Source organism: Mesoplodon mirus, assembly GCF_964341445.2.
Source record: "Mesoplodon mirus genome assembly, chromosome: 6".
NCBI classification, from domain to species: Eukaryota; Metazoa; Chordata; class Mammalia; order Artiodactyla; family Ziphiidae; genus Mesoplodon; species Mesoplodon mirus.
Window position 1 is genome coordinate 71,599,379 of NC_138982.1, and position 14,915 is coordinate 71,614,293.

The window sequence follows — 14,915 nt, forward strand, 5'->3', positions numbered from 1 at the left end:
GGAGCCAATAATCTATGTCTCAACCTTAACCACTGAGTCACATTCCTATGATTATGCACAAAAAATATTTAATTTCAGTACAATTAATACTTCCCTGAGACAGAACATATTGTATATAGTATTATGCAACCAAAAGGATGACAGTGTTCAAGAATTATTTTATCTCATTTCTATGAGGCACACAGCATTTCCTTATCAGCCTATTTAATTCCACAGGAAGACTGAGGGTTTTTTTCTTTTTATTATAGGCATAAAATTAATTGCATGTTAAATGAGGCTCTTATAAATTTAAATTTGGCTCATTTAAATTTGATTTTTCGAACTGGCTTATCAGCCAGCCACAATTACTTGTCTGACAGGAAGATGGAGTGCTTGAATACAGTTCCGGAAATATTTTTTCATTAATTGAGAAAGGATTGTCTGTGATGGTAGCTTGTTAAAAGAAGCACTGATGAAGAGATTAGGGCAGACAGGTGTTGTAAGGTCTAATGCCTGTTCTTAAAAAACCAGTGACTTTCAGGCTCGGGGTATTACCAGCTATCTCAATGGGCATCTTGAAATTAAATTCAGCTTAAAAAGCACTATGATATGAGCCACCTTTGGAAGCAGCTGTGTGTATGGAGGAGGTAAGGAGAGGAAAAGATAATTAAGCAAACAATAATAGGGTATCCCAAGGTCTGAAGGGTTGGAAATCTGTACTCTAGCATGTGATCCCACTTGGGTTATTTGACCTTTTTGTGTGTGACTCAGTTCTCTAACCTGTAGTGGAGATAACAATACTTACAACCTTCAGAATCGCTGCTCCAGACAGCAAATAAAATCAGTTGGCAAGCACTTGGTAAGTGCAACAGTCTATAGAAGTGTGGTAGTTATAACAGTGGCGCTCACATCTGGAAAGACTCAGGATGAACAGTGCCAAAGACTAGATGCCAAAGATTTTCACTGGACCTCCTGGTTTTAAAGAGAGACATTTAGTGACAGTTCTGGCCCATGCCTGGCACTGGAAACAAAGTGTCCTCCTTTCTGATGATGGCACTCTCCCTCTGTGCTCTTCTGAACAGCTCAGTGTGGGCTGAGAGAAATTAGAAGGAGCTATGGCTAACTCTGACCTGTTGGAATGCAGTGTGATCAGTCACAACATAAGTCCTTTCCTCTTCCATGCCATAAGCAAGCACTGAGTTCCAATTTGATCTGAAACTGTGCTGGGCTCTGGGGGCTTAAAGATGCATGGACATGGTATTTTTCTCCAGGGAGCAAACAGTACATACTGAGAGCATCTATTGGCATAGGTTCATAGTTCAAGGTAATAGTATGCACCCATAAATAATGACATGGATTTGATAGAATGACAGTCTCATTGTATTCAGTCATTCCTCATCTCTCGATTCTTTCTCTGGAAAGCCTTTTTTCTTGATATTTAGGCCAAGATTCAAGAGTATTCATGTGAGAATATAAGAAATGATGTGTTGCATCCTATCAGTGATCCACCAGGTCTCTACTCTGACTCTGAAGTGGAGTAAAAGGAGGTTGTGCACCTAAGAGACACTGTCTTCTCACTTTGAAAATCTCAGTCACATAAAGTCTTGTAATCCATGGCATGAATTTTGGATTTTACTCTATGTGAGATGGAAAGACGTTGGTGAGGGGCTGGGAGGTAAAGAAATGGAGTTAAGTTGGGGAAACGATGCTATCAGGTTTGTGTTCTGAACTGATCACTTGGCCTGCTGACAATGACCTTCAGGGGCAAGAGTGACAGCAGGGAGGGGAGACCAGTGAGGAGGTCACTGTAGTAGACAACGCTTGGACAAAGTTGATGAGAAGTGTTCAAACTCGGGACAAGTTGTATAGGTGGAAATAAGAGGACTCTTGGTGTGCTGAATATAGAGTGTGGAGGTAGAGGTATCGAGGAGGACTCTTAGACTTTTGGCCTGAGAAGTTAAGTGACTGTTAGTAAATGAGAAAGTCATGGGAGAAGCAGATTGGTGGTGGTGGTGGGAGCCATGATGGGTCTGAGCAGCACATCAGTCAACCCCACGGAGCTCTTGACAGCTGGATGGACCAGTCTGGCATTCATGCAGGTGGGGCACAGGCCTTGGGATCCAGGGTACTAAAGCGCACTGGCTTCAATGACTTTGCCAGTCTCTTAGCCTCTTTGGACCTTAGTAGACTTATCTGTCCACAGACAAATGGAGCTGGATGGTCTTTCTGTTTTGATCTTTCATGTGACTACAAAACAAATCAGGTAGTCCTGGCTTTTTGTATTTGGATGCTTTAATCTTGTAACAACATAAACACATGCTAACAAGTGTCTCCTTGAGAGCTATTTAGGGTTTATCTCCAATAAACAAATAGTCATATTCTACAAATGTTTGTTGAGCATTGGCTTGGGGCCAAGTATTGTTTTTAAGTTCAAGTAGATGTGCAAAAATGCATTAACCTTGGCTCCAGAGGGGCATCCGAATGGCTAATCATGACCTAAGGAGGTAAGTGATCCCTTGCAGTGAATGTACTTGCTGAAGGCACTTTTGACATTAGTCTGTCCCTTGGCGCTAACCCAGTGTCTGTGGGAGTGAAGACAGGAGAAGCAGGAGAAATGTTCCCTGCTCTTGAGGAGATGTCTAGATGTTAACTGGCAAGTCCTCAAAAGTCCACAGGAGAATAAATTATGTAAAGAAAACAGCTTTCAAGTGACTATAGTAAAAAGAAATCTAAGTTAATCTCTCTTTTAGGTTCTGAAGTGTAACAGAAACTCTATTGTTCGTAAGGTAAAAATTGATTCAATTTAAGCCTATTTCATAGGCGTCTAAAGGAATATGTTCATTCCAGATGTTAAGCAGTTTGGCAGGGTTAGAGGTGGAACATGTGTTCATTGTTGCAGATTTAACTCTGTAGAAACAAGGCCACAAGTACTTTGGAAATTCTGCAACGTTCTCTTCAAATATGCTGTGTCATCATCTTCTACCCCTATGGCATATTTGTTTTCCGATCAGGCTAGAAAAAAAATGTTGCCTTAAATAATGTACATTGCTTCCCAATATAATTTTCCAGCTTCTTCTCAGCAGACCTCTCAGTCATGATTTGAGACATGCTTCTTTTTATAAAGACTGCCCTGCGTTAGAATAATATAACTGGCTACACCTCCCATTATGAAACATGATTGTTTTGGGTGGGTGAGTTCAGTTTATCATGAATGTGGTGCACTGGGAAGGAATCCTGTGGTGAATCCATTTGTTAAGAAATTTATTCTTTAATTGAAAAATCATCAATTGTCTCTTTTTTAAAAAGTTTAGATAGGAGGGTTTAATATTTGCCATTCATTAAAAAGTTTCAAGCAGAGCTCTCTCAGATTATTTTCCTCTCCTCCTCCTAAAACAAGGACAGTGGGTTTGTGTATTGAATACATAACAAAACTGTTGTTTACCTGAAAGGCAAATACAGACTTAAACACAGCTTTTGCCTATAAAAGCATAGAAACAATTTACTTAAGCTTACAATTTGACTTACCAAACTATTTCCATTCTTTCATGTTAGATACTAAAGAGCTTTGATCTGCTAAATTTTAACACTGGCACAAATTTGGGTTTAATGAATGTTTGTGGAATGGCTGAATGGATAAACAGACTTTCAGAGCCTGAGAGGATCTTGTGATTACCAAATGAATATAATAAACCTATTAGTGAAATTTCTACTCCCTCCTTATGAATCTAAGGAGAATGTTGTTTCTAGCTGGATCTAAGTCAAGGACTTTGGGCTCGCTGAAAAGGTCTTTCATATGACTTTTTTCAAAATTGCATTATGCCCAAATCAGGCTAATTTTACACTCTAAAAACTAACTCAGGTGGCCAAGGTCACCCAGCACACAAGTGGCCTGAACTCTACATGAATTGGACTTCTGTCTCATTCTTTAACAGTGCTTCTCAAATTTAATGTGCATATGAAACTCCAATGTTGAATAAGGTCATCCTCATCACAGGCCAAGTACCAATCCAATGAAACCTGAGGATAATGATCTGTAAACTTTTTCAAAATTTATTCTGGGTCTAGAAATCTCATGTCCCTTCTTTTTTTTCTGTAAAATTCGCTCAATTCCCTAATTTCAGCCTGCCTAGAAATATCCTTTGAGCTGACTCTCTTGCAGTCATAAGTATTTTTGTCTTTGGCTGAAACTATAAACTGCAAAATACCACCAACAGTAACAACATAATAATTGATCCCAATTCTTCTTCAACCTCAAAAGTTTGAAATTTTGTGTTAGCTTGAATCTGGGTCAATTTGAATTTCAGCTGAACTGCTTTATCCATCCTGAGAGATTAGTTCCCAAGAGGATTTCTGACTTATTTAAAAGGGGAGAGAATTTTATTTCTATTGAGTTGTATGTGGCTTGAAGAAAACTGACTTAAAAAGGAGAGTTCTGAAATTATGAATACACACTGGTAAATATTAAAGCAATAGAGATTCAGTGAAAAGCACAGTAGCACAACTTCTCCATTCTTTTTCTCATCAATTTTTCTATTTCTATGTTGATAGCTAGTGTAAATCAATTTCTGAATCTCTTTTTGAATCAATTAGATCAAAAAGAAAAGAAAAGAAAAACAAGAACTTTCTAGGCAGCACACTCCTGCCATGTTTGTTCAGCTTGGTACACAAGCCAAAGACTTGGATTTTTTCTGTTTGACAAACTTTGTGGTAGATGACACAAGTCATGGGGCAAATGCTAGAGCAGGAATGGTAACAGTTTGGGGAGGCAGGCTGGGTTTGACTGTACAATGTCAAATTGGATACTATGACCTGAGGAGGGATTCTGTTTGGGTAAGGAGTTTGCAAGCTTTCTCAAGAGCTAGAATGTGGTCATTCATTGTGGCAGCCTCAGAATATTACTTACTTAGTGTCCTTATCCATAGGAAGAAGACTGGTAGTTACACTATTAAGAACGATGATGATGGTGATGATGACAAAAATAACATTTATTAAGTGCTTATTATATGACAGACACTGTGCTCAATGTGAACAATCTAAGTTCAATCCCTGAATAGTAGCCTTGTGAGGTAGGATATTGATAGCCCATCTCAGAGTCCAGGAGATCAGGATGAGTGAGGTTAAGTAACTTGCACAAAGTCCCCCAGCTCATAAATGACAAGAGTTGGAACTTGAACCAATGTTTTTCTGATTTCAAAGCCCAGATACCTACAACTATACTAAAAACCAGTTAGTGATTAATACATACATTTTTGTATTTATAAGTAAGTGTGTACAGGTAGATAGATAAGTCAGTGAAACTACAGGGAAAAGTAGGGCAGGCTATGCACTGTATTGTCAAACTGTGGAATGAGATGAGGTGACCAAAGGGAGGAATTTACTTCTTTAACTACATTTATTTTCAAAGTAGTGGGATTAGAGTACATCTTATGTTTTGGGTGACTCTGGTATTTCATAAATGAAATTAGTTTTAAAATGGAGAATCATTTGTCTCAATGATTAATTATGAATCTAAAGTTATAAAAATCTCGAATTTTTATGGAATTGTTCAGGAACTAGTGTAAAGATGTTAGAAACATATGGCGGCCCCTTTTAACATTTTTCCTTTATTGCAAAATGTAGAAGCATAAAATTTTTGTAATATATAGACAAGCAAGAAATAAATAAAAAATTCCTCACAATTCTCATAATCCTCACAGTAGAGTACCAGTACTCTACTACATAATAGATCTTGGAGACTGTATTATTTCTTGTTTATTTCTAAATGATACCATTTTTGAGTACCATTGCAAAAGCAATGGCACTGTGAATCAATTACCTAGTAGTAACTTTCCACCAGTTTTTTTTAATGCATAGATGCTCCTTTAAAAAAAGCATAGTAGTCTTAACATACGTCCACATAAAAACTTGTACACAGATGTTCAAAGCAGCATTATTCATGATAGCCAAAAAGTGAAAACTCAAATGTCATCGACTGATGATTGGATAAACAAACTGTGGTATACTCATACAATGGAATTTTATTTGGTAACAAAAAGGAATGAAGTACTGATACATGCTACAACATGGATGAACTTTATGCTAAGTGAAAGAAGCCAGTCACAAAATATTACATATTGTATGATCTCATGTGTATGAAATGAGACAAAAGTAAATTAATGGTTGCTTGGGCTGTGGGTAAGGAGGGGATAAGAAGTGACTCTTAGTAGGTATAAGGGGAGATGAAGGTGTTTTAAAATCAAATGATGATGATGATTGAACACTCTGTAATTATTCTCAGAATCAATGAATTGTATATTTTAAATGGGTAAACTTTTATGGTATATAAATTATATCTCAAAAAGTTTAAAAAAAATCTTACAGAAGTGCTTTATTAACATTAGCATAGCTGTAAAAGAGAAGAGTTCTAGCGGATCCAGTCTTTTTCTTTTGAGTTTTCATTTTGCCCTCTGTATCACTACACTCCCCACACTCAACCCCAGGAAGAAACGTGGTTGATTGTGGTTCTTTTCATAGAGAATTTTTTTCCCCTTCCAATGTGTTTTGAACTTGTTTGGTTGATACCTTTCTTGAATCGGCAGCCCACAAAGATAAAATGGAAGCAATACTCACCTTCAATAATATGTTTTCTTGACAACCCTCTCTCCGTCTCAGCTCTGACAAGAAAAAGAAGCAAATGACTTTGAGTGGAGGTGTGCTTTTTTAAAAATCACTGTTTCAAAAGGACAGAACAATCATTCTAGACTGAGTTGTTAATGGTATTCCCTGTTCTTAGCAAATTCTGCACCACTGCAGGCTGGGGAGAGAAGGCTGGTGGGCAGCACATGTAGCGGCTTTTCTTTGGAGACCCCAGGAGATAAACTAACCATCACTGTCATCGCACCACGTAAATAACAACTCAGCTGTGCACACCTTGTCCATATATAATTTGACACTTGACACATGGCTCAACCTTCCCACCTTGTTTTTAACCAATCCCAAGCCAAACAAAACAAAACAAAACAAAAACTTGACGTAAGTTTGCGAGCTTACTATAAGACTGTAGGGCTATTGACAGCATTGGTTTTCTGAGAAAGGAAGCATATCTGAAAGTGACTTTTGACTTTCAAAAGAAATCAAGCAACTATTTTCTTTTAAAAGGTGATGTACCGAGTCTTCCTTAAATTAGTTTCCTAAGAAGATGAATATTTAATGGACTTTTGCCTGCCCACACCATTCTCAGACTCTAGCCAATTAGAAAGAAATGTGGTCCTTGAGTTTTAAAGTACTGATGAAATACTTCTTTAACACCAATACCTTTGGCAACCCCCTTTTAAAAAATTTTTTTAATTTATTTTATTTTTGGCTGTGTCGGGTCTTCATTGCTGCATGCCGTCTTTCTCTAGTTGTGAGCAGGGGCTACTCTTTGTTGCGGTGTGCATGTTTCTCATTGCGGTAGCTTCTCTTGTTGCGGAGCATGGGCTCTAGGCATGCGGGCTTCAGTGGTTTTGGCTCGCGGGCTCTAGAGCACAGGCTCAGTAGTAGTGGCGCACAGCACACAGGCTTAGTTGCTCCGCGGCACGTGGGAACTTCCCAGGCCAGGGATCGAACCCGTGTCCCCTGCATTGGCAGGGGGATTCTTTTTTTTTTTTTTTTTTTTTTTTAATTTTTTTTTTTATTATTATTTTTTGCTTTATAACAAATTTAATCAGTTATACATATACATATGTTTCCATATCCCCTCCCTTTTGCGTCTCCCTCCCATCCTCCCTATCCCACCCCTCCAGGCGGTCACAAAGCACCGAGCTGATCTCGGCAGGGGGATTCTTAACCACTGCACCACCAGGGAGGGAAGTCCCAGCAACCCCCTTTTAAAACATAGTAGTTTATCATGTGCCTTTGGTGATTTTGTATCTTTTAGAAGTATATTAGATAATACTGTATGTAGTACTCTACTACATAATGGTTCTTTCAGACTGTCATATTTCCTGTTTATCTCTAAATCATAGGCAAGGTTTTCAGTACTACTAAATCATAGACAACAGCACCAGGCAATGGAACCATGAGTCAGAGTATACACAATATAAACCTACGTTTCTCATATGCACCATGCGACTTTATTTTCATATAGACTACAATAGGTATAAAAATCCAAGTTTCATATTTCTTTCTTATTTATCATAAACAAACTCAAAATCAGCATTAAAATATGAGTGTGCGTATACACATATACATTTTGATTGGAAGATTCCCCTTCAATTTTATCTTTAACGATTCCTTATGAATTATAGGGAAATAAATAAGGTTTTGTTTGTTTGTGTTTGCTTTTTTTTTTTTTTTTGCAGTATGCGGGCCTCTCACTGTTGTGGTCTCTCCCGTTGTGGAGCACAGGCTCCAGACGCGCAGGCTCAGCGGCCATGGCCCACGGGCCTAGCCGTTCCGCGGCATGTGGGATCTTCCCGGACCAGGGCACGAACCCATGTCCCCTGTATCAGCAGGCGGACTCTCAACCACTGCACCACCAGGGAAGCCCTGCTTTGTTTTTTGTTAGAACTCCATGGAGATCGTTGAGATTTCCATGAAAAAGAATAGGGAATAGCTTGCTGTTTTCTCACATGTCTGACAAAGAGGCCAGTCTTCTAAGTCCTGCTGAATAATATAAGTACCAGTTCAAATACCAGTAGGCCCATCAGAAGCCAATTCATCCTGTGAAATTTGTTCTGCATCCCACAACAGAGAGAGGACCACTCTTTCATTTGGCCTGACAGAGAGTGATACAGGCAGCTTCCTGTTATTCTTTGATGAAATGGTCCTTTTGATCAGCATTTTCAGAGCCCTCTGCAGAAATGATCAGAGACTTACACGTGGGGCCAGACAAGATATTTTTATCATCGTTTTCCGTAGAAGTCTCTGAGTTTTTGGCAGATTTGAGTAGCTTTTCTTCTGTGATGCTATGTGCTTATTTTCTTTTCCTGAAATTTGAACTCTATTTTGGAAATGGTTCTAAGTATGATGTTGGTATTTGAAAATCTCCATGAATCACTTAGTAACAAGTGACCACATGCTTTGCACTAAACTTCTTTGGGGGTATCTAGCTAAAATTGAATCCTAGGCTAATTGCTATTTCCTTCAAGTGAAAAAAAAAATCTTTCTTTCCAAACCAATTAATTTTAGTATGTTAGATGTAAAATGGTTGCCTAAAAGAATCAAAGCACAAACTACTAGTTGTTTCTTGTCAAGGAAATAAAAGGTGTTTAACTTACTTTCCACCCCAGTAGAGTTTGGTTGTTATGACCAGGCTGGACCTCCTGTATGTTAAACAAACACACAGAGAAACAGTAAGTAAATTGCTGGTTATAGTACTGAGTCATATTATTATTATAGCACCAGAAAGAATTTATTGTACCTCACATTTTAAGAAATTGGTGAAGAGATAAACTTGTTCATTTATGTCATTGAAACCTAAGGACAAAGGGAAGCTGATGAGTGGGGACTTGAAGTCAGATCCAAGAGAAAGAGTTCTGAAGGGAAGGGAACTTTACTTGGAGGGGCCAGATGAGGAGGAGGAGGGCTGTGACAACACACAGGTGATTGGGTGGTAGTAAAGCAAAGGTGAGTGGTAGGCATGGAGAGTCAGAAAGGAAAGTGAGAAGAGTAAGTAAGAAGACTTAAAGCATGGACTGCATTAGGAACTCAAATAGACAGTCACCAACTAACACTCATCGAGCATCTGACATAGTGTTGACTGAGCATGAACTTTCCTGGGGGTACATCCACCCTCTGCCAAGGGCAATGGACCTTAGTGTCTCTGAGTTATGACTCTTTCCAACCAATTGGAAAGAGTCATGCAACCAATTGCATTCACAGGAAAGAACTGACTGCATGGAAATACGAATAAATTTAGTCAATAAATAGGAATAAAATTTCTTTGAGTGTCTTATTAAATGGAAATGTTATTTTAGAAAAACAATCCTAAAAATCCTTAACTCAAAGTTTTACCACTTAATTCCTAAGGGAATGAAATGTGGAAATCTTGTCAGCAAATTCATTACTTCCTCAAAACCACACCCAAGGGCAGGAAATGCAATCGCACCATTATGATTATGGAATATGAATATGTCTTGAGAACTATAGTCATATAATTTAAAATTGGGAGGCAGATCTCAATGTAATTTACTTTCTCCAAGTACATAATTCAATTGAACTGGTCCAGGAAAAAAAAGGCATTTGAGATTCAAAGGTTAAGACCAAACTTCAGGAGTATTTGAAACAAGGCATTTATAATTCAGCTGTGGAGTTGATGCCTGGGGCCCTCAGATATAAAAGCCTAGCATAATTAATGATAACCAATGCGGAATGGCGGTGACAACTATGACAACTTGGCTGCAACAAGAAAAATTTGTAGAAAATGTCAGTAACCCCATCCCCCTGAAGTTAATTCCCTGAAAAGTAATTTGAATCACTGTAACAGAAGGTCTACAAATATATGCATCTGGAGATTACACACCCCAAAAGGGCTGATGCACTTTCCAGGTTAATCCATCAACCTCGTGACACGTAGTATAATAGCAATCTGCCACAGGGGAGTTGGGTCTCCTTCAGCAAACATTTTCAGAGCTTCAACACAAAGCTCTGGATGGAATCTGATAAAAAAATGAGTGCAGCCCTCTGGATTATTCAGAGCAATTGGGCCTGTCAAGGCCGCACATTCTATCCTTAGACCACCATAGACTTATTTTTCCAAAATTAGGCTTTCTGTAAAATGTTTGGCCTCTATGGATGTGCACACTAATATTTATGTTCAAATAGCAAGAGTAGACAACAACCTGATGAATCATCACTGACCTCACGGAGGCATCTAGAGCAATTCTTCTGAGTGCGTGAAGAATGATATTGTGAGTATTTCACATTGATATAGCACAGCTTTCAATATTTTTTTGTCCACCTTATCTCACTTTATCAGCACAACACTCCATGAACAGTTATGCCATCCATTTTACAGGTGGGGAAAGTGAGCCTCAGAAAAGAGAAGTAACTTGCCCTGGACAATGCACCTAGCAAGTGGTGGTCTTGGGACAAGTAGGCAAGGATGCTGGTTGAAACTGCTTTTGTAGCCTCCATGCTGTGATGTTATGGTTTATCTTTTCAGCAATCTCGGGTGGGCAGCTGTGAACTGATATGACCTGATATCAATTTTCTGTAGCATGGGGATAGCTTGAGTTTTTATTTGCAAGACAGAAAGGCAGTTTGTGAAAGATGCATGTTAATCTATTTTCTACAAAATGTATAGAAGAAGCTTTGCAAAGTATGGTGAGTGATGAGTAGACATTCTCTGGATGCAGAGGGGAAGAGAACTACAGCACTGAAGTTTCCCCTTCATCCTCAGGTGTACTCTGGCAGCTGGCACCTCGCTGTTGATTTCACTGGACATTAGTGGACTCATCTCCAAGGTCTCTGTTATAGGTTGAATTGTGTCCCCCGCAAAAGATATGTTAAAGTCCTATCCCCCAGTACCTCAGAATGTGAGATTATTTGGAAATAGGGTCATTGCAGATGTAATTAGTTAAATTAAGATGAGGTCATACTGGAGTAAGGTGGGCCCTTTATCCAATATGACTGGTGTCTTTATAAGAAGACGCACAGAAACACGAGGGGAGAATGCCATATGAAGCCAGAGGCAGAGGTTAAAGAGCTGCAGTTGTAAGCCACAGAATGCCAATGATGGCCAGCAACCACTAGAAGCTAGGAAGAGGCAAAGAAGGATTCAGAAAGAGCATGCCCTTGCCCAAATATTCATTTTGTACTTTTGGACCCCAGAACAGAGAGAATAAATTACTGTTGTTTTAAGCCACCCAGTTTGTAGTACATTGTTACAGCACCCTAAGAAAGTGATACAGTCCTATCTGAGCAGTGATGGGTGAGCCAACATTCTGAGTAGGAAGGTGACTCAGGCAAGGTGGAGGACTGGGTGGGGATGTGGATATTTTTCCGTATTTAAGGTTGAATACAATTTTCTTTTCACACTCTTACAGTCCCTGGAGTAGGGAAAGAGGAGAGGGAGAGGGAGAAAGTAGGTCACCAAAGTTTATTTGTTCATATCGCCATACGCTTCTGGGTTTCCATTTCCACTCGTCCTATAGAATGGTTATTTATTTGGCCGTCAGCAGATCTTATACCAGAGCAGAAGAGGACTCCAGATTTGCCCGGTGGCCTTGGCTGGACTCGGCCTGATCCTGTACTCATGCTGGGGGAGAAGTAGCTGTTGGGGCTGACAGGTGTACTGAGATGGAGGGGGTTGGCCCCCCACCCTGCCACCGCTATTGCATCACTCGTTACTACTGGTTTTGGCTACAGAAGGTGATGGGATGCAACAGGGCCCCTCAAGGATAGCAGATGAAGCATTTTCCTGAATGCCCAGATAATAGGGCTCCCAGCGCACAGGAGAGATGCTGGCTAATTGTGTTCAGATAAGAAAGCTTTGGGATATTTATCCCAAGGGTTTCTTGTTTCATCATTTCTTTGCATCCAGAGTTAATAAAATGAACAATGAACATAAATATGTGTGTAGAGATAATAAGTTTTCTGTCAGCTGGCTTCCTTCACCAGATTACCACAAATGGCAGTCAGAAACCATGAAAATGCCACTTTCTTTTACGCACAAATATCTCATGAACATTCTCTGCTCAACCCATGGTAATTCATTGTGATCAATGACAAGTCAATAATTTTTGAAGCACAAGTAATGAGCTAGCTAATACTTATTTTCAAAGTGCTGTAAATCATTTCTTTACTAAGAATTGACTTTTTTTTGACAGCCTTTTGGTCAGTTGTCATGCAATTTTATTCTCTCTTCTCTGGTACAAGATAACAATAGTCTTTTTAAAGGCAAGTAAATGATTATGGTGAATGCATTACCTCCAGCCTTTCTTCTTGATAATGCTCCCCAGAATCACTTCTGCCCTGAAGGGAAAACAGATAATGTCTTAGGATACAGTGTCCTGGAAACGCAAGAGTCAATCCAAAACACCAGATCGCCTCCTTGTTCGAACTCTCAATGCCTACATGTCCCGAAAATAGAAGCTGCTCTCGGCTGGTAGCACAGTTTCCACTGTTTCTGCTTGTGCCTGCGGAATCCTGCTCCTGGAGCATTCCAGAAGCACCTGCCAAATCCTGACACACTGGCAGGAGACCGCCTGCGGTCCTGATACTAGGAAACAGCAGAGTCACTTGGCAGTTTGGTGTTCTTAAACCAACGATCCCATATATAACTGTCCTGCTTGGCGGTATCCAAAGGGAGTCAAGGGTTTCTTTCTAATGGCTGTGGTCTCCGATTGTGACTGGGGCGGACAATGAGACCTCATGCTTTTCAGACAGAAAATACTGACTCCAGGTGATCTTGCAGGGTAAAAGAACCCATGTGTGGCTTTAGATGTCCCAAAGCCAGGATTGTAGATACAGCAGCTCACATAGAGAATGTCCTGGGTTCCAGTGACAAGTGTTGTCATAGGAGGAGGATATAAGAAGTCGTAGGGAAGTGTCCTTCCTGCCGCTGACACCAGTCGTGGAGAGTTATACTGAAGACACCCTCACCATCCTCTCCCCCTCCACCTACCCCAGCTGGGACCCAAGCTTAAGGAGACCAAAACTTTCTTCTAGGTTCCTCCCAGCCAGACCAACATTGTAAGAAGTGGGTGGGCTCTCAGGCTTTTTGAATGGGGACATCAATATAATCAGCACTTTGTCCATTAGCATCTGTCTCTGTTGAAGTGTACAGCCTGGCAATAAACCATGAGGTGGGTTAGCTGCGGGGCATGCCCCAAGTAGACACGTGTTGAATGTTACTTCTGGGTTCTTTCCCCAGTCTCTCCTGCAACCTTGCATTTCACAGTGGGAACCTATCTCATTACACACGGACAATCAATCAATAATTAATCAGGACCGATTATCCTTCACAACAGGAATACAAACAGAGCTCTAAAAGACTTGTTAATCACTCCCCCTTTTTCAGCCTTAGGCCCATTTGGTAATAAGCAGGATTTAACAAAAGAAGAAAACGCTGAGATAGGGTAGGATGTGGAAAGGAACAAGGCCTCGTCAATTGTATTTTCTCTCCTTGGACTCAATAGAAAACATCAAGGATGTGGGCTCTGAACCTCCCTGATGGTCCTTAAACATAGACCTGCCCTTGAAAAGGAGGAAACCCAGGCTAGGAAAATGCACTTTTATCAGGCAGTGATGAACCTGATTCAGCAGTTTGATTGTTATTCTTACCTGGAAGCGGGGGAATTAGGCGTACAGGTGATTACACTCCTCAGCCCTGTTAAAAAATTGCAGAGCTGCTCAAGCAGCTGTCCAGATGTTTAGCTTCTTTCCTGCATCCACGCTCATAGCAGGAGGCCAAGGCGTTCCACTTCTGTTGAATGTGCTTATTGTGCAGGAACAGAGGGCATGGACCCTGAAGGCACAGCACCCATGTGTTCTGACTTAGCAGTGAGCCCTGTCCTAGAGCCCCAAACCTGCTCTCAGGTCCATAAGAAGATTATAGCTAGTTGTGACTTCTCCAGCAAAAGAAGCAAGGCCTCTTTGCAGCGCTCTCTGTCCTTAGAATGGGGTCTGAAATGTCCTCTTATAAAAGATATTGGGTTTCTTGGCATCTTTGGGAGTCCCTCCTTTAATCTCTGATTTACCTGTAATGCCCGGTGGAGGGACAGGCCTGCAAACAGGAAAAGCAGTCCCTGCTTCCCTGCAGAGAGAATGTGTCCATTTCCCTCGGGGTTGAGGAACTACGAGGTGTGGTTATTAAATTATGAGACTAGCTTTGGAACACCATGCTGGAATCTGCTCACTTATGTTAATTACATTCAGCTAATACTTATAGATCTCCACTGCCACCACTCTGATCTCAACCACCTCTGCCCCTCATGTGGCAATTGTTTCCAGTCCATTCTTCATATAGGGAC

At 40.3% G+C, this 14,915-nt stretch overlaps 1 protein-coding gene across 5 annotated transcripts in view; it reads right to left on the reverse strand.

Moving 5' to 3' along the window:
* KCNAB1 (potassium voltage-gated channel subfamily A regulatory beta subunit 1) overlaps positions 1 to 14,915 on the reverse strand; it is a gene marked incomplete at its 5' end in the record, with an annotated part of 420,311 nt that overhangs the window by 63,185 nt on the left and 342,211 nt on the right. For all 5 annotated transcript variants that reach the window (XM_082625460.1, XM_082625457.1, XM_082625458.1 and 2 more), the window contains 3 exons: positions 6,589 to 6,632; positions 9,219 to 9,263; positions 12,871 to 12,915. In XM_082625460.1, coding sequence (XP_082481586.1) covers positions 6,589 to 6,632; positions 9,219 to 9,263; positions 12,871 to 12,915 — 134 coding nt within the window. The remainder of the gene's footprint in view (positions 1 to 6,588; positions 6,633 to 9,218; positions 9,264 to 12,870; positions 12,916 to 14,915) is intronic.